Source organism: Lepidochelys kempii, chromosome 22 (genome assembly GCF_965140285.1).
Source record: "Lepidochelys kempii isolate rLepKem1 chromosome 22, rLepKem1.hap1, whole genome shotgun sequence".
In the NCBI taxonomy this organism is placed as follows: Eukaryota; Metazoa; Chordata; order Testudines; family Cheloniidae; genus Lepidochelys; species Lepidochelys kempii.
The window spans coordinates 14,217,273-14,239,986 of NC_136401.1; the positions used below are offsets into that span (position 1 = coordinate 14,217,273).

Sequence of the window (22,714 nt, forward strand, 5' to 3'; positions counted from 1 at the left end):
TTTCTGACCACTTGCTAACACCATCTGTCTACACTGCTTCCATTTGCCTCCAAAGCCAGATGTTCTCCTGTCCTTGCTTCTGTCCCTCTCCTTGCCTGTCTGTGCATACTGGATCCACACTAGCTCCCACTGGAGTCAAAGAGACTTTGGTCATTGACTTCAATAGAAAGAGGTCTATTGTTTTCTGCCCATGCTGCCATCTTCACCCCGTCTATCCTTATTAAACACTTTCCCCTCCTAACGAGGTCTGACTTTGTCTACACTCTACCTCTCATGAGGAAAATTCCTGTTTCAAACCAAAACTCATTTCAGAACTGAACTAGTCAGCAAAGAGATTTGATTTTAGAGATATGGAAGATTTAAAAATAAATAAATAATGGTGACTACTGGAAGTGGTGGCCAGGCAGATGTGCAAAGTGAGTGAGTGAGTGAAGGAAGGACAGTGTCTGGAAAAATGTGGTGTCTTTCTAGCTGTGCTATGAGAGAAGAGCAAATTCCTGCCTCAGCCACTTAGACTCCCAGAGCAGACAGGCAGCACGTACTGGAGGGTGGGAGCTGTGGATGAAGGATACTTTGGTGCAACATGATAAAACGTCTCTCTGTGATTTCCATGATTCAGCGCTCACAAAAAATGCAAGTGCTCTCCGATTGTGATGTGTACACAGCTCAACAGATAGTGGTATCGGTCAGACATGGGATCCATATCTAGGGTATCTCCTTGCTACAACCTCTCTGGGGTCTAGGCTCCCAGGTTAAGAGGGATTTAATGCTTTGCTTTCTCCAGCAGTCAGGTTCCCATGTGTGCTGGCTCCAAATTCATCTTACTCTAGAGTAGGTGATCATGGACGTTAGAGGTCTGTATCAGAGCCTCACAGATTGGCTGGAGGGATCCCACAATTCTCCTAGCACCCAGCAGAGGTAGGTCCAGAATTAGGCCAGAGGATAAGATGACTTTTGAGATACCCTGGGAGGGGAGAGGGAAGGAGAAACGAGAAATCCTAGTATGCTCGCTCACCTCTAGATATTTTTGGCTTTACTCACAGGTTTGTTTTTTGTTTGTTTGTTTGTTTGTTTTTTAAACTTTACTCTGCCTTGCCAAGAGCCTATACAGAAGTTGGTCATAGTTCTCTGATACCTGTTGGGAATTCTGTAGCCAGGAGAGCCTGAACCTTGGGAAGCATGAAGCCAAATAAGCCTGGACTAATCACTGCTAGGTTAGCATGTAGTCTACATCAGTTATGACTGGGGAACTCTTAATGAAGGAGCTTATGGGTCCAGTTCAACAAAGCATAGACTCCACATGTTAAATCCATCCTTCTTCAAAAAACCACTTAAGCATGTGCTTAACTTTAAGCATGTGTCCCAAGTTAAGCACATGTTTTAAGTGCTTTACTGAACAGGTATTGACTGCTGAATAGAGGGCATATGTCCAGATATTTAGAGGTATTTAGGTACTAACTCCCATTGATTTCAGTTGCCTAAATGCTTTTAAAAATCTAGGCCATACCCCATACCCTAGAAAAACCCAAGGTCAGTCTCAATGAAGAGCCACAACTTTTGAGAGTCTGGACTGTGGAGAACCAGTAGAAACTGCCCTTCCCCAGAAAAGCTGATGATGCAACGGTGGTTCTGCACTGCCACTGTCTTCCTAGCTAAGACCAAGGACACAGCAAACTCAGTTAGATAGACTGAGATATAAGATATTGAGTGTTACACTGACTTCTGTTAGTAACGCTCTAAGACATATCACTGGGATCTCCTGCCCAGTGATTCACTCCTGCCAAAAACTGCTTTGAACACTCCTGAAACTATGTACTTTTAGCAAATGTGCTGCCCGTAAAAAGGGCCATAGACCCAACTCTAGAGTTCCTGGGCCAGATTTTTAAAAGTGCTCAGCTCCCAATAGCTGCTGCTGTCTGTTATGGGAGTAGCTGGTTGCTGAGCACTCCACTTAGGTGTCTAAAGGGGAGCTGAGCTCCTTTGAAAATCTGGCTCTGAAGTCTCTTTATCTAAAGAAAAGTTATAGTAAACAAAGCATCCCAGCCATGTGCTTTCCCCATGATGTGCAGAGACCACCTTGGGGTTTGAGGGGAGTTCAATCTCCATGTTTTATTCAGTCCTTGGCCTCTCTGCTGAGCTTCCAACAGAGCCCCACTTTAGTGACAATTACTGAGGACTTCTTTCTGATGGGGCAGCCACCTGTTCCAGGAGACTCACCAAACTAGGGCAGCTGAGCATCTGCCACATAAGTCACAGCTTTCAGTGGTACTGACCTGGGATAGTGACCTAGAAGGGAAAGGCTCCATTCCCCATGATCAGTCCCTGGAATATGCCAGGCCCTTCTAAAACCGTGCACTTTTCCCTCCCAATAGTCACAAAAAAATGCTCTCACTTTCCACCTAGGCCCAATTTCAGGAAAAGTCGTATGTGTAGTAATTGCTGGACAGCCACTGTTCTTCCGATGTGGTTTTAAATGAAAGATGCTAATTTAACACCTCATCTGCATAGCCACTGTGCGGCTGGTATCTACTATCAGACCATGGGGGAGGATGGCGTTCATCTGTGAAAACCAAGCTGCCGCTATTTGCTTGTGGAAAACCTGAAAACTGACAGCGTTGTGCGTCCGAACGCTGCCACTCATGATCTCAAAGGGGGAAAAAAAAAAATCAGATCAAGGCAGAAATGAAAGACGGTTTATGTTCCTGCAAGCTCTGTGGGCAGGTGATTCCCCTCCCGCCCTCACACCCACTCCAAAAGGCGTGAACATTTTCATATATTTGTAGCTCTGTTTGGTGCTATATAAAGCCAAACTCTATTCTATTCCAAGGAGATCCAATGAGACACAGGATCTGGAGATCCTGACTCTGTACGTGCAGCAGGAAGCCAGTGACTGAGAGACCACATCATCTGCTCCCATTCTTGGAGGCTCCTCTCTCTGATATCCCTCCCTTAAGAAGCCAATCCCCTCTTGCCAGCTCTGAACCATTCCCCACCCCGCCTTTTCTGAAATGATCAACATGCCCCAGTGCCATTGCAAAGCCCCTTTTAACCCAGCCCGCCTTCCCCACCACCCCCACATGTACCAAGGGACAAGAGAAACTGGAGTACTTACATTATACCAACTCTGGCTTTTCTGTAAGGACAAAATAAAAGAGAAGTATTAGTTATTGCAAAGATCTTAGTATGAGAGAGAGAGAGACAGAGAGACTAGAACCCATCTGGTATGTACAGTATAACTATTCAACAGAAAGTGGGAATAAAGACAAAAGACTTTGGTGGGTTTCAGAGCAGAGTCTAACATGTTTATTCCCAGTTATCTGACTTAAAGAACAAACCCAGAAGTATGAGATTACAGCAGGAGGCAATTCATGCTCTCTCTCCCTCACTCACTCTCTCACGCACACTTTGTAATCATTTCTGCAGAACAGCAGCACCCATTAGCAACATTAGAGCTAATGATCACCAATCATTTTTATTACAAGCTCCATTTTCCCACAGGCCTGCTGGCTAGCTGATAAAAATGCCAGCATGTTCTGAGACCCCTTCCAAATAAACACTTGAAGAACTACCAGGGTGAGCTAGGAACTTGATTTCACTTCAGTCAGTCGCAGAAGGCATCAGACAGACCCTTCAAAAGATTTGGATGCGGAAAGCAGCATGTGAAACAAAGAGAGTGAGAGAGAAACAAAGAGAGTGAGAGAGAGAACACTACAGTAATAGAAGTGCTCAGTAGTGCTGGGGAAAACTGATGGCACTTTTTTCCATGCAACTGAGTATGAAGAGTTTCTCTGCCCCTTTGCCTGTGATTTTGCACCCTGTCATTGAGACATTTTGCACTGTTTTGGGAGGCTGGGCCGTTTGTCACATTTGAACGCGTGGAAAAGCCAGTTCAGCTGGAAAAGTCACGCTCGCCATTTTTCAGGGGGAGGTGAGAGCTGTTGGATTGCAAGGGGAGGGAGAGAAATATGCTCTGCATTCCGGCATGGTGCCCCTAGTAATACTGCTATTGCTTAGGTGGCACTTGCCCTACTCTTGAGACATGCCTGGAAGTATGATTATCCCCATTTTATAGATGTGGAAATGAGACATAGGGGGCAGTCTGGTCTCGGGGACTACGAAAGGAGCTTGGATTCAGAGCCCTGGACTCTATTGTAATCCTCTCTTTGAGCCAGACTTGCTCCCTGACCGTGGGCAAGTCACTTCACTTCTCCAGGCTCCAGTGTTCCCACCTGTAACAGCAGGCAATTATATTTATTATCTACCTCCAGGACACTGGGAAGCATAATGCTACCGTGGACTCAATCCGCAAACTCTCCTTCATGCAAGTAGATCTTACTCAAATGAGCAGTCCTGCTGACTGTGCTGGGGCTAACGATTTACAGGGTTGAGCCTGTTTGTAAATGTAAAGTATTACTAAGGCCAGACAGTACCACAGAACTTGGTGGGGGGGGGGTGGTGTGTGCTGGCTTCCAGCACTGGGCACTATTGACTAGACCACGCTGCCTCTCTACACCTCCACACACCCTGATCACTTCACGTTGTTTGCAAAAATGCTACATTTCTACTCATGTGATGACAAGCTATTTTTAAAAATCTTTTTGCAACAAATACTTGGTCTATGTCTAGGTATTGGGAACAGGATTTTGCTACCTCCACTTAGCTTAGAAATGCTGCTATGCTATCCACACCATATGGATTTCAGGGCCATTTTGAGTTCACATTGCTCAGACCAAGTAGCACTAAATGTCATCTGTCCATATCTGCCCCAGGCCAGGCAAGAACAGGCATGCATCAAATGAACATCGTATTAATTTCACATTCTACAATATACGCTCATTTTATAGGCAGGGTGTTGTGTACATAACTCTTAACCTGGAACTGGCAATGAGACCTGAATGAAATGATCAGGCCTGAATACTCCTAAATTTTGAAATCAGAAGATCAGCTTTTGAGTAAGGCTTCCCAGAATCCTTTGCATCAGCTCCTGAGTGAGTTGAAAAAGGCGTCCAGGGGGACCCAGGTTGTTCCAGTGGAAAACCAGAGACAGGGATAGCAGAAGACTCACAACCCACCCCAGAAAACTGCTCAACTCCCACTCCTTCCCCCATCCCTCCACCTTGCTGCACAGGTGCAGAACTTCACAAGCACTCAGACTTCATTCATGGAGCCAACCCTACTCAAAGGCCACGTGCATCCTTGGATATTTTTGATCCACAGCAAAAACACCATAAGAATATGCAATCTGTGGCCCTCACCCTCATGGAGCAGAGTTACTGAAAAACATAAAGCGTCCATTTCTGGGCTGTCCCACAAATCTGGGCAAGGAAAAGTGAATCACAGTGTGGACAGGTCTTCAAGACACAGAAACAACCAACAGCTTGTGGAGGGGGATAATTCTTACTGGCTACATCCTTCTGACCCATCCCCTTTCCAAGGCTGGTCTTACCCGCTGCTTTTTCTCCCGAAGGGAGTCCTCATCCAAAGGAGCAAGGAGAAACAAGAAGAAACCACTCTTGTCCACAAAAGGCACAGAGACCAGGGCATCGTGTGGCTCAATTCTCGCTAATGATAGAGTTTGTCTATCCACCCATCCATCCATAACTCATCATCATGGCATCTGGGTACCTGAGATGGAGAGGTTCTCATGCAGATTTCTTTACCCTACCTTACAACCCTCTGGGTACCGCAAAGGACAGGAGTGCCTGAAAAGTAACCCCCCACACACACACAATCAAACCAAAAGTAACAGGAAAATGTGGACTTTGCTTCCACTGAGGCTACTGAAATGAGCTTGCATGTGCCGTAGACTAAGAGCACTGTAACAGAGATTTCACTCCCCTCTGCTGCAGCAATTGTAGCAGACTTAGTTGCATAGAGAACTCTGGATTAAGGTGGTGTCATTTTTTCTCTAGGTGAATTTCCCTCCAGACCTGAATCCTCTCTGGCTTTCTCCTGCATAATTATAACCCATGTTATAGTTTCTACAGGAAACTCAGTAGCTGGGCACATGCTCTTGTTTCTGCATTTATTCAACAGATCCACTGCCTATTATATTTCCTTTAACCTTTTTCAGATTGTAAATTCATCCTATTATGTTTATTCCTATATTAGGGGTTCATTTTCTAGGGACTCTGTTTTACTTCTGCCAAGGTTTGGTTTGATGCATGGGAATATTTTTAGGGTAAGCGGGAACTTTAGAAGCAGCAATAAGATCTTGCAGAAATGACCTGAACCTACATCAGGTTTCCCTAAACTTCTTCCTGAGCCTCCAGTATCCTGCCATTAGTCTGCTCTCAGAGCTCCTATGGAAGAACTCCAAGAGGGGAGAGAGATTAGAGAGAGCACAAACTGAAGGGAAATGGATTATGGGGTGTAGGAGCCCAGGAGAGAGAGAGAGAATAGGAGGTATGTATGGTGGAAGCACATGTTACAGGAAGCTGAAGGAGGAAGACTATTGTGGCTTCGGGAACGTCGACAGACTTCTCCTCCTGTGCACCAGAATAACAAGCGTCAGAGAAACCTCACAATTTGACAGGTTTCAGAGTAGCAGCAATGTTAGTCTGTATCCACAAAAAGAAAAGGAGGACTTGTGGCACCTTAGAGACTAACACATTTATTTGAGCATAAGCTTTCGTGAGCTACAGCTCACTTCATCGGATGCATTCAGTGGATGCATTCTCACAATTTGAAATAACCCAGGACATTTATATAAGATGAAGATTCCTGCTCACAGCCTTAGGAGCCTAAGCTTAAAACTGGCTCCTGGCTTCATCTCCAAAGCGGGTTGTGCACTGATTTCTTTACAAGGTGGGAAGGAGTCGGGATCAAGGAAAGAGTCCAGAAGAATCAGCAGGTGGTTTAAAAAAGAAAGAAACAAGTTCTTACTTTGATCAGGTTAAGTCTGTCATACTGGAAAAAGAAATTGTCACAATTAGAACTGAAAGGAGAAAAGGAAATAAATAATATCTATCATAAACGGTGGAAATAATCACACACACGACTGAGGAGAGCTTCCACTGACCCACACGACACAGTGCTACATAGGCACAGAGGGGCAGATGCCGGGGTATCACAGCACACAGTTACTCATCTTCGGCAGCCAGATAACACTTCTCATGGCACCTTGATGAGGGAGGGGACGGGGCTCTTTAACAAGTCTTTTCTTTATATCCTGCTACATCTCTCCAAGTGCTTGCTCGGATTAGCAACCATACCGTGTGTAATGGCAGCTCTGCTTAGGGAGATTAAAGGGAATACTCTGGGTAGGAGGCAACAGATCATTCATTTTCTGCATGAATTTCAGATTGTTGGCAAGTACAACAGGGGTGGTCCTACTCCCCATGGAGTCAATGGAGGTCTTGCCATTGATTTTAATGGGAGCAGGATCATACTTTGCTCTTCTATAGTGCTGCTGCCAGAGGACTCCAAAGCACTTCATATATTGTAAATAATTCAGCTCCACAACACCTTCCAGGAGGCATGGAAGCACCATGATCCACATTTTACAACTGGAGAAACTGAGGCACGGAGAGGTGAAATGACCTGCCTAAGGTTACAAAATGAGTTAGTGGCAGAGCTGGGACTAAAACCCTGAAGATTTGACTCCCAGTCTAACCACTAGGTACCTTTCCCTTTTAACACTACCCAGTTACCAACTACTGAATTTCCATTACCAGGCTGAAGCTTCAGAGACTAAGGGTATGTGAGATTCCCAGCTCAGAAGACATACTCATTGGAGACAGACACTAAACACAGAATGTAGCTACAACAGCATGAGCAGTATGGTTCATGTGGGGAGAGGGGGCTAGCTGCCCCAACTACGTGCCTGCCAAAAACCCTAGACACATCCTCAGGTCAGCTAGCCCACCCCTCAGCTTTTGCTGTCCCACAGCTATACTCTGTTTTGAATGCACTAGCTCGATGAGAGCTAGCGTGAGCGTCTCCATAAGCAGGGGGTCACACCCCCATCTCCCAGTGCAGACATACGCTGTATCTCAAGCACCTGTTTGTTTTAACCAGTGGTTCTCCAGAGGGCTCAAAAGGCTATGTCGTACATGGAAAGTTATGGAATCGGCTCCAACATGCCACCCAGGTCCACGATAGCTCGAACCTAATGACCTTCAGGACACATTGTAAAGCTCTTCCTTCCTATAAAACCTAATAAATAAATAAATAATATTTTTTGGTATTACTGTAACACCTAGGAGCTGTCGTCATGGACCAGGACCCCATGGTGCAAGGCACTGTACAAACTATATTGACAATATAGATCTATTTTACCCTTACCATTCAGACTCAGCACTAGGGGGTGAGTGGGATTAACGGACTCTGAGTGGGGTCACCCCTTTTTATAGGGAAGAGGAAAAAATTTTTTTAAAAAACCTGTTTATGCTTTAACAGCAAAGCAATAGCTTCTATCCCATGCGTAGTGAATATACCGGCTGGCTGGCAATCTAAGGCTGAGGTGGAGCAAAGTGTTTGCTTGCTGTACTGGTGGACTGTCTGAGTTTCACCTGTTAGCAGTGGATGGGGAAGAAAAGAAACTTCCTGAAAAGCATTATTAAAGGCTTATTCAAATGTTTCAAAATGACAAGTGAAGTGGCTCCCTCTGATGGCGGAACTGTGTCATGACAACTAACAGGAAACGGAAACATTTCTCCAGTACTGTACAACAGTTAGCAACTGTATAAACACAGAGTCAAATTCATGGGCTCAAGCCGGTTCCCCACCCTTACCAATCTGATCTGCTTTGCACAGGAAAGTGGCATATTTTTCTGCTTGCAAAAGAAAAAGCTGAAATAAAACAATAAGAGGTTGAGAGATGAAATATGAATTTCTTCATCCTGCATGTCTCTGTGTTCCCATACATTGCTGTCTTTCACGATCCCAGCCCTGGACAGACACATCCTCATCTGAGCTGAGAGAGGAATTCAGTCCACTACTTTCATTAGCCCTGGGCTTCCCCTCCCCATTAACCCTGATCCACAACCAAACTCTCCTGAGGTCAGAAGGGGTTTCACGCTTCGTAATCAACTCCACCGACTCCACCTCAGCACAGCTAGCTTGTAAAGGCAGAGATGGACACAAACTGCATGAGGTACTGGGACATGCCTGTCTGTCCACTGGGGAATGTGCTCAGAACTCCTTTGTACCACCTATTCACCATCCACATTTCAGAACTCATCTCAGGTTTATTGCACTGTTGTTCTCTCTAATATCGTTTAGAATATTTTGTTCTCATGAAAGCCAGAGTCAGACAGGAAGTGGATTAAGCGGACACCTTGGTGAGTGTTTTGCACATACATCTATGCCAATGCACCTCCACCCTGACCTGCCATTCCAGTGGAGAACTTACACAGTACTCTCCCAATGCACCTCCACCCTGACCTGCCATTCCAGTGGTGGCCAATGCTCCCCTTTCAGACATATCCCAGCACCACCTATCCCACTCAGACAGTTCTGCTAACGCTCCTCCCTTTGCAGACCCAGCAGAGCTCTCTGCTATTCTGTCTGGGGTTCCCCCACAGGATTCTTTTCAATCCACCTCAATCCTGATTTGCAGCAACATGTTACACAGGCAACATCTCCTGAGCCTAGACCAACAATAATGCAAGGCTGAGCCAAATTTTCTGATGTGAACCAATGGGGGACTAAGATAGGACCATCGGTTTCAATGTCCACTGGGAACTAGCCCAGCATTTGAAGCCAAGGTCTCCCCTGGGGAAAGACCAGAATTTTGGGACAGAAAGACATTCAATCTGTTTCACTTTCGGGCTTTATCCCCTAATCATCCCATCACCTGTTTTATTTTTTTATGATCTCCAGGCAATTTAGTTGTTGCTCAGATTTGCAAAAATTCAAACCCAAATATCCTTCCCCTCTGGGAGTTGGTTTCTTACCCTGATGAGAGACATTTTCCATTCATACCTTTCAGAGTGAGCCCATGAATTCTCAGGGTTCCTTAGGAAGCAGGTCTATTCTAAGGGGTACAGCTGTATTCTTTCGAGGTCACTGATCTTTAATATTCATTTCACACAGAAAAACACTCTGAGTCCAGCCTGACTGTGATCAATTGTCATGAATCCCCCACCTCAGAAATTGCAAGTGCCCAGTCATAAAAGTAGTGGAGAAATAACAGAGACCAACCAGCAGGTCTCAAACTTCTAAAAAGTTATGAAGTGGGAAGAGGAGAAAGATGGTGCTATGGAGCTATATTAAGCATCACAGCCTGGACGTCTCACTCTGCAAACTGAAAACGAGTCAATATAAGGTTAAAGAAAAGCAAATAGCAAAATAAATAAACTACAGGATCAAACATAAGTAAAATAAAGGAGTGTAATGAATGGGCCAGTTCTCATGCCACGTGAATGAATATTAATGAAATCCCAGTGACTTCAAGCGAACCCAGCCTCACAGCTACAGGTGTTGGGGTGAGTGGCCGCTAACACTCCCGCAGAAGCACTGGGAGAATGTCCCATTCCGGGGAGCGTTTCCCAGTTCCTCGGGGAGGATTTCTGAGTGTTAAGACAATTCTATGGTGGAGAATGGGGGAGAAGAGAGAAAGCTTACTTTAGAGAGGCGCTTGTGTGACTAAATCAGAAAGAGAGCATGCAGGAGGGAAGAGAGAGAAATTAAAACAAACAAAACACGATTCACAAAACAATAGGAGGAAAACCCAGAAACACAACAGGAAACATTATCTCCTTCCTTTTCCTGGTTCAAATGGGCCTTAAATAAATATAATGCTGTCGTAGCAAGTGGGCTGGCAGATCAGAAGACCAAAGTCCTCTAGCACAGCACACGCAGTGGTGATGCAAGCTTCCCCTTCACTGCCCCTTACAAATGGGACACACTTCATCTGATGGGACCTCCTCTTGGGCAAAAAAGGAGTTCAGTCTTCACGGACTAGTGAATTTGGGGCTTCTCTGCTGGGACTGACAATGAAAGTGGCAAGGATAACGGTTTGCAGGGAGAGGGGGGTATTCTGTGTGACACAGACAATTAACCAATGATGAACCGGGCTGAGAATCCACCAGCTCATTTCATACAAGCCGGAACGGTACAGATGTGCAGTCGCTGGTGATGTTCTGATGGCATTCAAGGCAAAATGTTTCACCTCATGAATTTTGAAAAGCCACATACACTTCTGAGCAGTGAGCTTTCTTTTGACAAACCCTAGGGCTGGCATCAAAGCTCCTGTTCTGTTCACACATGCCTGGGAATCTGTATGTCATAAGGCAACACTGACCACCTTTAACAAAATCAGCAGGTTGGACAGGCCCATCCCAAATCTCCTTGCATGCCCCCGCCGAGCAATTTTCCCTGTCACTCTGTCCATACAGTGAGGCTCACACTGCAGTTGGCTCCAGTAAGGTCGTGAAAATGATAAAGCCAGCCACCTTCTGGACTGCGGGTACCTGCACTATGAGGGGAAGCAAAGGGCTTTTTACACAGCTCCTTCGGCTTGACGGTGTCAGGACACACCGTGGGCGGGGGGGTAGCTATGGAGAGGCCATCTATGTCAGCTTCTTCTTTCCTTCCTTCCTGCCATGTCCTTTTCCTTAGGAAAAGGAGCCAGTCAGTGCAATACAGCCATCAAGAAGATGCAAAGCGGTCGCTGGGGGGCCCTGGTAACAATAAGCAAAATCCACCCTGCTCCCAGTTTGGATGGGATACACTGGTTGTGGGTAATCCTGCAGCCAAGAAAGCCTGGGGTTCTGGGTGGACGAGAGCCCCTGAATCCATTTATGGTCTTAAATGGGACTGAAGTGGTGCCTAGGACCTGTGCCAGCTCTCTGTGCAGCCTGTACTTCACCCTCAGCAAACCAGAAGCTTTTCAGAGCCCCTTCTGGAGCCCTCCTCCTCAGTTTGTGCCACAGAAACTCGTGGTGAACAGCTGAAAAGGGAGGTTCATTACAGCTGGCTTTCGAGGTCCCGCCAAGAACCGTGCAGGTTCCAGGGAAAGGGGACACGGGTTCCAAAGCTTCAGCCCACAGAAGCCATTACAGAGCTGCAGTGTGGGCACACTTGCTAGAGCAACTGGTATCTCGTGGTCTGAGCTTAGTGGAGGGGAGACAAGGGTGTATTTAGCACATGCTCAGCTCTGTCCCAACCAGTCAAGTGCCCCTATAGCCAATGGGCACCTCAGCGAAGGTTCTCGGGTAACAATGAGGGAAGGAGAGATATGCAGAGAAGAAAGGCACAGAACAAAAAGTACAACACTCGAGTGTATATGGGGGGTGGGAGGGGTGATCCTCGGGTCGCACTCCTCACCTTGGAGTTCTTGGCCCCACTGCGGCCTGACTGAGCGGAATAGCTGCGCTGCACACACTGCTCCGGAGTGGAAGGGGATTTGTCTGACGAGTGGTCTGAGCCTTTCTCCACCATGGCGTCTCCTTGGGAGTCCTGTGGGGTCGGGGACCGGGAACGTTTGCGCAGGATGGGGGAGCAGGCAGGCGTGCTGCGGTTCGAGTTACTGGCAGTGCTGGGTGGAGAAAGAACACAGTCAATAACCATATGCCAAGAGGAGCTGAAGCAAAGAACAGCTATTTTATCCACAGCACGTTTAGGTTGGGACAAGGGGAGGTAGTGCCATGTGGCTCCTCTGTATGCGCTCTGGCCAAACTTTCCACACTTGGCTTCCTGAATCTAGACACCTAAAGCCAACTTTAGGACTTGTCTACATAGGAAACATACCATTATAAGCTAAAGTGTGACTATAAACTAATACAGTTATAGCTGTAACGTCCTGTGTGGACACACTTATTCTAGTATAAGAGGGCCTTTTTTGTTTGGTTTAGCTTATGTCATTCGGGAAGGGGTTTAAGCTAAACTGAAAAAGCCACCCTAATTCCAGAATGAAAGTATCTACCCTGAGGGTTCATACCAGTATAACTACAGCTGTGCACCTATACTGATATAACACAAAACTTTCCTTATAGACAAGCACTTAGGCTCCTAAGCAAATGGTCTGATTTTCAAAAGATGCTGAGCACTCACAGTTCTCAGTGAGGTTACTAGAAGTGGCAGGTACACAGCTTCTCTTCAAAACAGACCAGCTATTTAGGTGCCTAAATATGGCATCAGGTCCCTAAATTATTGCCTACACTAGAAAGGGCTTGCTGATTTAACTCTCCTAACAAACCTCCCTAGTTTAGACACGCTTATACCAGTTCCCCAAGCAAACTAGCAAAAGGACTTTTTTGCTGGCATAACTGCATCTACACTGGGACTTTTGCCAGCACAGCAACATCAGTAAAAATAAATAAATAAATCACACCCCTTCACTGAAATAGCTAAGCCGGCAAAAGCTTTAAGTGGAGACCAGACCTAACTTTGGGTATATTCTGACCATTCTTACACAACAGATCTGGTCGAACACTGCAAAACCACCATACACAAATATCCATTTGAATTCTGAGTTTGATCCCATTCATGCCTCTTATTATTTCCATTTCACAAACATTTGGAATTTTTTGCCCAATAAAAATTATCCAGCATAGTGTGATTTTCTTCATACAGACATCTGGGGGATGTCTTTTCTTTCTATGAATATCAGTATGCACAGGCAAACAGGGGTATTTGTTTAACAACAAGGACATTTGCTGTTCATTATTCATTCTTTACTGGTAATTATTCCTCTTTTTAAAAAGCTCAAGTTATCCAGTCAGGAAGCTGAAACAGTGCTATATGACTTACATGACGAACAGTATACCATAAGTAAAGAACAGCGAACGGTTCATTAACAACCCATAGGCTGAACTTTGTGCACGTAAATTATACGGTGAAATTACCTATAAATACAATTGCAGAAATCAGGGTTGGTTTATGGACAGAAATAAAGGGCTAAATTTGTTGGATAATGTATTTCCGATGAGTAATTCAGACAGCTACATTATACAGAGATTATTCCCCTCACTATGACCCACAATTATACAGATGGGAGTAAAACAGTATTGCCAACCCCAGTTGTTCAAAAATCATGGATTATCTTAAAAATAATGAGATGATAAATACAGGGAAAGGTTATCCTACCATCACTGGAGATCTGGAAATGTGTATTGCCATGGCAGCACTCTATACCTATTGTTCACTAGCAGAAGCACAAGACTGAGCAAACAGTAAATCTCTGGGCTTTCACCTTGGAACTCTGTGAAACGGTTTCATTTTCACATACATAAGGGCAAACTAAAACTTCAGCTTTCCCACTTGAACTGTCTGCAATGTCAATCAGCTCCTCTGTAAAGCCCCTTAAGGGATATGACTGGCCAGAGAGCATGTTGGAGGACAGAAGAACACAGACAGACACATTAATGGAGCAAGAGAGAAACAGAGAAAGAAACAGGAGTGTGGAAAAGAAAAAACCCATTAAAGAATGGACTCATCCTTTGTTCTATCCAATGTGGAGAGACTCAAGTTTGTGCTTAAGAATCAGGGAGATATGTGACAAACACTCGACCAGCTGCTGATTTCCCCATTTGCTTTTCTTTCTTACTCTCCCTCTTTGTTTGTTTTTATTATTGAGAAACCCATCCTCCCCAAAGGCAATCCACAAAATCTGATTCAGCTAAGAAGAACTGCACTGAAGACTATCTCAACTCCTGGAGGGTGACAGTATCCTAGACTGTAGAATGGCCCCATGCAGCCAGGATTCCTTGCTTCAAACCACACGTATAGGTGGCTGCCGTGGGATGTACCACAGAGAAAAAAAGAAATGAGGCTGGAAGTCCTCATCTGCTCCCATAGCTCACTGTCTCTGTGGTCATGCATGACTCTCCCCGCCCCAGCCTCCCCTGCCTATGAATCAGGGTGATTATAACTTTGCTCCATTCACATGTGACCCCAACCCAATGTCAGTGTAATGTGTAAATCGTCCCCAGCCCAATCTGCTTCCTAAGCTTTTTGAATAATGTTAACAGAGGGCCATGCTTCCACCAGTGGAAAAGAACAATGATGGAGGAAAAAAACATAACTATAGCCAGGAAGAGTCTGGACCTAAATTTTCAGAAATGACTAGAGAGGTTGGTGGCTTCAGTCTGCGAGTATTCAACATGAGACACATCAAAGGGGTTAAATTTTCAGGGGGCAGGTGCTTAGCAATTTCTCCAAATCAGGCCCCCCTTAAGGAGTTGGGTGACCAAAATCACTCGTCACTTTTTAAAATCTCGGCTCTGGTTCTAAAATTGATCTGGTCCGAAGTATTGTTGGAGACCTTCTCAAGCCAGGTCTATACAATGGAGTGCCCCCACAAAGCATCTGGTTATTTATGTCACTACAGCAAAGACCCACTCACCATATGATCTTGGAATTTCTTTCTTCTTTCACCCCCTTCCCCATTGCAGTGGTGTACTGACACAGTAAAGCTGTACCACATCCCCATTCTATAATCTATCTACCTGTATTTATGTTTCTGAACACTCATCATGTACTTAAGAGTAGGAGGTTCCATTTTTCCCCAGTCAGTTTCCCATTAGACATGTTGACCTAATATTTGGAAACCATCAATTCTAAATCATTGCTCAAGAAACCAAAACTCCAAGACCTAACCTGGAGCGGGAGGAATTGTTTCTCACCCGTCCTAACACCATCACCTAACACCTGCTCTCCTGCTGGACTCCTCAGATGCCACACCAGGTATTCACTCTGCCTTTTGTGAGACCAACACTAGAGGTTATGTCCATTTCACTAACAGCCCAAAGGCCCTGTCAGTATTACAAGCATCAACACTGCTACTTTCAGACTTTTGAGACGGGTATTCTAGACTGTCAACTTCTACCTTACTGATGAACATGAGGCCTAGCTTCTGTGCAGAGCCTGGGTGAATAGCCTTTGCGCAACACCAGCTCAACTCTGCATGTTGCAATTTACGACGGACCTGGACTGATGCAGGAGTGGGTGGGCAAGATTCTGTGGCCTGCAATGTGCAGGAAGTCAAACTAGACAATCACGATGGTCCCTTCTGACCTTAAAGTCTATGAGTCAATTCAGAGTATAAAGTGTGAAAAATTCATGCAAATCACAAATAAATTGGAGGAAACTAAGATGTGTTCACAGATATTCTGTGAGAAGGAAGAGAAGTTATGTAAATTATTCACTGTAAATTATTCACTCAGATCTGTGAAATCCCAAATGCTTTTCTGAAGCATCTTCATTTTACAAAAGGAAAAACTGAGGAAGAGACAGATTAAAGAACATGCCCAACATCACACAACAAGCTAGTTGGACAGACATGAAGAAAACACAGGAATCCTGACACCCTGCTCTAACCTCCAGCCAAAAAACACACATAGGTTGCTGGAATTTTATGCAGTACTGCTGTCCTAAACAATTAATAATGGACAATGTTCAGGAAACCTCTCTGGAGCATGACTGCAGTCCAGGGTTGCCACATGGTTCTGAATGCTCTGTTCTCTACCACTTCCTGTTCTATCCGGCCACTGCTCAGGTATTCAGAAACCTAAATACGCTTGCAACATAGAGAAACTTCCAAAGGTTTAATCCATCAGGACTATACTAGAAATAGGGTCATTAAAACAAAGGATTGAGCAAAAGGACATGTGTGTAACACCCACACCCACCCTCACCTGCAAAGGCTTAATTATTTATCTGGCTTATGAGATATTGTCTGGACTTCTTTAACCTAGAAAGCCCATGAAAACAACAGGCTCTTTGCAAGATCCCAGCTGGTTCAGTTAGAATTGACTTTTTCACAGTATTTTTGGCATGAATGCTACCTCTCCAGGCTGAACAAAGGATGTGCCATGGTGCACTGTTTTAAATTAGTAGAAGCACTGCAGTGTGCCTAAGATCCCCAGTCATGAACCAGGCCACCTCACTGTGCTAGGCACTGTACAAACATGCAGCAGTTTATCAGAAATGTTTATGTCCACTTAAAGTTTGGATGAAAGTTCAGGATGGTTCTAAATGTTGTGTTCTGGGGTTACTAGGAACTCCTTAAATCAAGGTACTGAAACTTGACAATGAGGTACCTCAAACGTTGAGCTCTACTGATAGCATCCGCACTGCATAAGTGTTCCATAGCACTGCATCAACTTCTCAAGTCCCGTCTCTGGCATGCACTGGGCGCAACATAAAATCTAGGATGGATTCTCTGAGGGAAGTCTCTTGTTTAGTTTGCTCCAGAACTCAGGTCAGGAACTTGAAATGCATGTCCCCAAGATATGATACTAAATCTGTCTGATCTGGTTCACTCATCCCTATTACAGCTGCATGAAACTCATTGACTTTCTTTGTAAGGTTTGTGCAAACTTTTCTCACCAGTTTCAGTTTGAGTGAGTTCAAACTTCACAAGTTTCACTTTGAGTTCCAGCTTCAAACAAAACTCCAAAACACAGAGAGAAATCCAATCAAAGTTTTGCTTGGTTTTAGCTTAAAACTATGAAAGAACATTTAACCTTGCCTGGTTTCCACTGGAAAGCATAAAACAGCCCTGATTAGCTCAAAACAAGACCTCCATGTATATGTGGAATTCAGCTCAGGTTTGCCACAAAGTTGGAGACCCTTTTGCCCGAACTGTCCAGAATTTCAGTTTTGTAATTAAACCCAGACTGAGGCAGCCTCATTTAAAGGTTGTAATGAAGGTTTTGCCCGAACTCCAACTTATAGATACAAACATATGTACGAAAATACAGACACATACAGTGTCTGCCTAGTTTTCAAATGGTGCTTTTGAGAGCAGAAACTAGTCCAGAACATTTACCATCTTCAAAGCGCTTTACAAAACATAAATCCAATCAGTTTGCACAGCATCTCTGTTAGGATTATCACCACTGCACAGACAGGGAAAATGAGAGAGAGAGATGGACTTCTCCAAGGTCCTACACTGAGTCAGTGGCAGAGTGGGGAGTAGGACTCAGGAGATTCTGGCTGCTAGTGTTATCACCTGATCATTGGACAACAGTGACTATCCCATTCCTGACATGGAGAGCTCTGCTGGAGTGCACATAATGTGTGCGAAGAGTCTGTTTATTCAGCCTTTCTATTCAAGCACAAAGAGGACAAGAACAACACACACATTACACAAGTGCGAAGCCCTGTCCTCACTCACCTCCCCCCCACCTCAGCCCCTGAAAAACTCTCCGCTGCTCCTGTTCACTCCCAGAGTTTTGAATCTGACCCAAGGAACAGCCATGACGAACGCTTTTTGTTGTTTCCATAGTGACCAAGGCCTGCAATAGAACCGGGAGTCCATGCTTCAAATGCCAAAATGGATTGACCCACTTTGAAAAATATAATAATAAATCATGCTTTACAGATCTCGCTGACCAGAGTCCGTTCAGACCCACAGATGCCTCAACAAGGTGGTCTTGAGAAGTTACTGTATATCACATTAGGTGACAGAACAAAAGTGATCCAGCCAGAGAACAAGCAAAGTCCCTTTATGGGATACATGGGTCAGGGAACATCTTTACATTCTGTGTCTGTACAGTGCCTAACACAATTGGGCCCCGGTCCATAGCCGGGGCTTCAAGGCACTACTACAAAACAAATAATAAACTAATAACGAGGGGATGGCTAGAGAGATAGGGAGAATTTCTGCTCCCACCTGCACTCAAGTCAATGGAGTGACTGCCTGTAACCTGGTTTAACATAGCACAGAATTAGGCCCTGCATCCAAGTGGCAGGAAAAGAAAACAGTCTATCCTCATTACATAGCATATAGAGAAGTTAACTGGTCACATTCAACCCTTGTGTAACTCCACTGAAGCCCATTAAATGAAATGACACTAAGAATGCACAGATGATGAGACCAAAAAACACCTTCTACTGGAAGATTGTCTGGAAAGGTTTGTATCCATGGACAAGTGGAGAATATACTGAACAGCAGTGTTTGTGAATGTTTACAAGTGACATCCATGTTCTAGAGGTATGCTTGCATCCCTTTGAGCAATAGAGAGACCCTCAGTACCACCGCTCTTGTCCTCCGGGGGTAACTCAAGCAGAACCTCTGGTTTTGATTGAGTTTTCTGACTAATTTTGAACCCAGGATGTTCAAGTGGTCTTGGAAATAGGCAAAATGAGTTTGGCTATCCTAAAATATACTGAAATCACACCACATGTCACTAAAATGAAGCCGCCTCTGGGTTAAAAAGAAACCATTTAACAGCCCATACCAACACTACCCTTAAAACAGTATTCTGCAGCAATGGCCCAAAACAATACGTCTTGTGACTGTGATATTGCAGCATTTTGAGCTATTACTGTAAAATATCATAGTATTATTTTAAGTTACAATACCCAATTGTTTAAGAGAGGAAGTGAAGAATATTAAATCGATTTGAACCTGCCAGATGAAGAACGTGAACTAGAATTTATCCATGATGGTGATCATTACATTGCAAACAGTGCCAAGGAATTATTTTTTAATGTCCAAGACGTCTCATTTGCAAAAATGGCAACTTCAGCCACACAATGCTCTCGAGCAACATTGGGGTCACTCGTCATTACTGAAAAGGAAGACCGCCGCCTGCTGAATAACCAACACCACTTCCTGTAGCACCCCTGGTGTTCCTAAGAGGTCTCCCAGCTAAGCCTTGACCCAGCCCAACCCGCTCATCTTGGGAGAACTAACAGTATCCTATCCTCACAAATAAGAGAATATTTTAATATCGACTTCATCCGCACATCGCACAAGAAATATAAAACTTAGTTTAAATTTTACAAAACAAACACACTGCAGCTACTATCCCTACCTCTGGCTCCCCCAGTTTGTCCTGTCTGCTAGACTGTAAGCTCTTCATGGCAGGGAACAGTGGTTATTTGGGAATATTGTACAGTGCTGAGCACACTGGGCTTGATCCTGCAAGGTAGTGAGTTTCAAGTGCTTGTGTAGTTCCATTGACACACCTGAAATTAAGCATTAGATCAAGCCTACAATTGGTGCTACAAAAAATAAAAATATAATAATAAAGAAAACACGAAATCATAGTATGTTGGGGCCATTCAGAAAGGCTAATGTCAAAGCAATACCTCTTTATGGACTAGGAATGTGTAAAGAGAGAAGCATCTGGTCAATGAATAAATAAAAAGTTAGTTCCATGTTCAAAAGTTAGACGCGGACCCTTGTTATAAATTGTCTCCTCCACTTTCTACTTTGATATGGGTAGAACATGCCACCTATCTAGGTTTCTGTCATCTACTCATAGATAAGTGAGCCAGTCGGAATGAAATATGAAGCAATGAAAAGCACTGCTCAAATTCAAACTAAATTCAAACGGAAACTTGTGAGAGACTCCAAAATACTTCGTTACTTCCCCTTCCATTCCCTGGCCTTTCCCCCCATCCTGGCCCTTCATTTTTACTCCATCTCTGCCCTCCTGGATTCTACCCAACTGAGAAGTGCCACATACAGGTTAGACAAACATTTGTCAAGTATACTTAGCTCAGCCTTAGCTCAGGGAGATGGACGAGAGGAACTCGAGGTCCCTTCCAGCCCTACACTTCTGTGATTCTTCTGAGTGAGGTTGCTCTCAGCATTTCTGACCCAAGAGGGAGCAGAGATCTCTTGAGATTTCACAAGATTTCCTGCCCAGCTTTACACACCAAAGAGATTTGGGGTAATTCAGATCTGAAACCAAGCTGCATGTACTTTGCCAATCCCTTGAACTTTTTGAAGTTCACCTATTTTTGCTACTCACAGTTTACGCAGGAGATTTCCTGACCCCCAGTCTCCATGAGCTGAACTCACTTGGCAGAACTGAAATTGAGGATATTGCTCAGTGATTAGAGGCTAGTGAAGGAATCTGGTGCTCCACACAGTATATACGTGAGACAGCATGGCCCAATGGGAAGGGCCTTGGACAAGGAGTCATGAAACTTGAGTTGTATTCCCAACTCTGGCACTCATTCTGTGTGTCACCCTCAGTTACCTCTCTGTGCCTTGGTATCTATGTCTATAGAATGGAAGATATACTTGCACATATTTGGAAAGTGCTTTGGACGGGCGGGGTCTATGGATGAAAGAATATTTATTATATAACCAGCTTAGCAGTGACTGAGCCCAGGCTTGTGTCTAACACTTAAAAGGGGCAAGGATCAATGCTTTATGTATACACGGGCAAAGAATTTCAGTACAGCTGAAAGTTAACAGATTGGCAACCCTCAAATTGAAGTCATCTATCTGCACACAAAGCAGAGAGTGTACCGGGAGCAGCAGCATAAACTACACCATCACCAATGTGCCTCAACCCTGACTTGAAGGTACCGCCTCCAGTGGTAAGATCAGAGTTACTCTCTGCAGCTTCCCTGCAGAAACTGTCAACAAGGCAGATAATAGTGCCATCCCTGAAGGTGGCTTTTCTGTGATATGGACTCGTGTCCAGTGGAAACAGGGTTGAGACTCACTAATTCATTTCATGCAGGCTACCAAACAGCCATCAGATGATGGTAACTTTTGGTCACTCCCAATCTGGTTTGGCTTCAGAGTGGAAACCTAAGAATGAAAATCTCTATATATACCTTCAACCTATCGCCCGAGCTTCCCAGTCACCCGTGTCTAGTAGCGATATATTGCTGTTATACAGACTACCCTTTGGGGGAAATCATATAAATTTAACAGGGTGAAACCCATAGCGTTGTACATAAATTACACAGCATTCTATGAGCATCTCTCTATAAACCTATCAGAGTGTGGGATCCTTTTGACAGAATTTTTAAACAACCCTATAGACTTAAACAGAGAATTAGATCCTGGCCATAGAATGCTAGAAGTTGGTTTAACATTTCTATTGGAAAGGTTTTCATTCTGTATGAAATTCTACAACATATTTACATAGGCACAAGATAAGATTAATCAAATTTCATGCTTCAAGGTTTCTCTGCAGGTGTCAAGAAGGAATTTGCCCTCCACCCACTCACAGCATTGCATAGTCAGTCAAATGTATTCTTAATAATGCCATTGCTTTTCTGTGAATGCTCTGATATTGGTCACTGCTAGAGGCAAAACATCAGACCTGGTGGATGAAAAGTCGGATCTCTCAAGGAAATTCCCATCTTGCTGTGTTTGAAACAGAGCACTACTTGCTCCCCTGTTCCCAGCCCACAGTGGCTAGCAATACTTCTGGAGATCGCAGAGAAGAGATGGGAGATGCTTTCAAAGCACCAGCAACTATCTGGTAGCAGTGTAACGTAGGATGGTGACTTGTACACCCAACCTCCATTAATGATATTGTCAACACAAAAATCATATTTTTATCAAGCACTGTTCACCCTGAAGGAGCACAAAGCACTTCACACATTATTTACTGAAAATCCCATCCCCACTACTGAAATACAGCCATGTCTGTGGTAGAGTGAGGCAAACCACCCACCCGCACATAATGTGATGCATCAACAGTGGAGGGAAATTTGTCTGTCAAACTTCTTCAGAGATGTGCTTAGCAGACAGGTTATTGGTTTCTAAGTTCTCCACTGAACAGTCCCCACACAGGCAGGGGCACTGAACTCAATGTCTATTACTTAATAAGGATGAAGTGAAACTAACTGGGATATGACAGGTTTCAGAGGAACAGCCGTGTTAGTCTGTATTCGCAAAAAGAAAAGGAGTACTTGTGGCACCTTAGAGACTAACCAATTTATTTGAGCATGAGCTCAAATATGGGATATGAATTTGGACTGAACTTGTGCTCCCTGTGTCCCCACTATAGAGTTGACAGCTCTTGTGGTTTTATCGTGAGTCTCGGAATATTTGGTACTT

At 44.4% G+C, this 22,714-nt stretch overlaps 1 protein-coding gene across 13 annotated transcripts in view; it reads right to left on the reverse strand.

The window, feature by feature from the left end:
• Positions 1 to 22,714, reverse strand: part of GRAMD1B (GRAM domain containing 1B) — a 333,312-nt gene that overhangs the window by 71,577 nt on the left and 239,021 nt on the right. For 12 of the 13 annotated variants that reach the window (XR_012155938.2, XR_012155937.2, XR_012155939.2 and 9 more), the window contains 2 exons: positions 12,274 to 12,484; positions 3,113 to 3,133 (listed from right to left, as the gene is read on the reverse strand). Coding sequence is in view for 10 of the 13 variants with exons in the window: in XM_073321018.2 (XP_073177119.1) it covers positions 3,113 to 3,133; positions 12,274 to 12,484 (232 nt within the window). In the remaining 3 variants the exon portion in view is untranslated. The remainder of the gene's footprint in view (positions 1 to 3,112; positions 3,134 to 12,273; positions 12,485 to 22,714) is intronic. The other variant, XM_073321021.2, reaches the window with a different exon arrangement.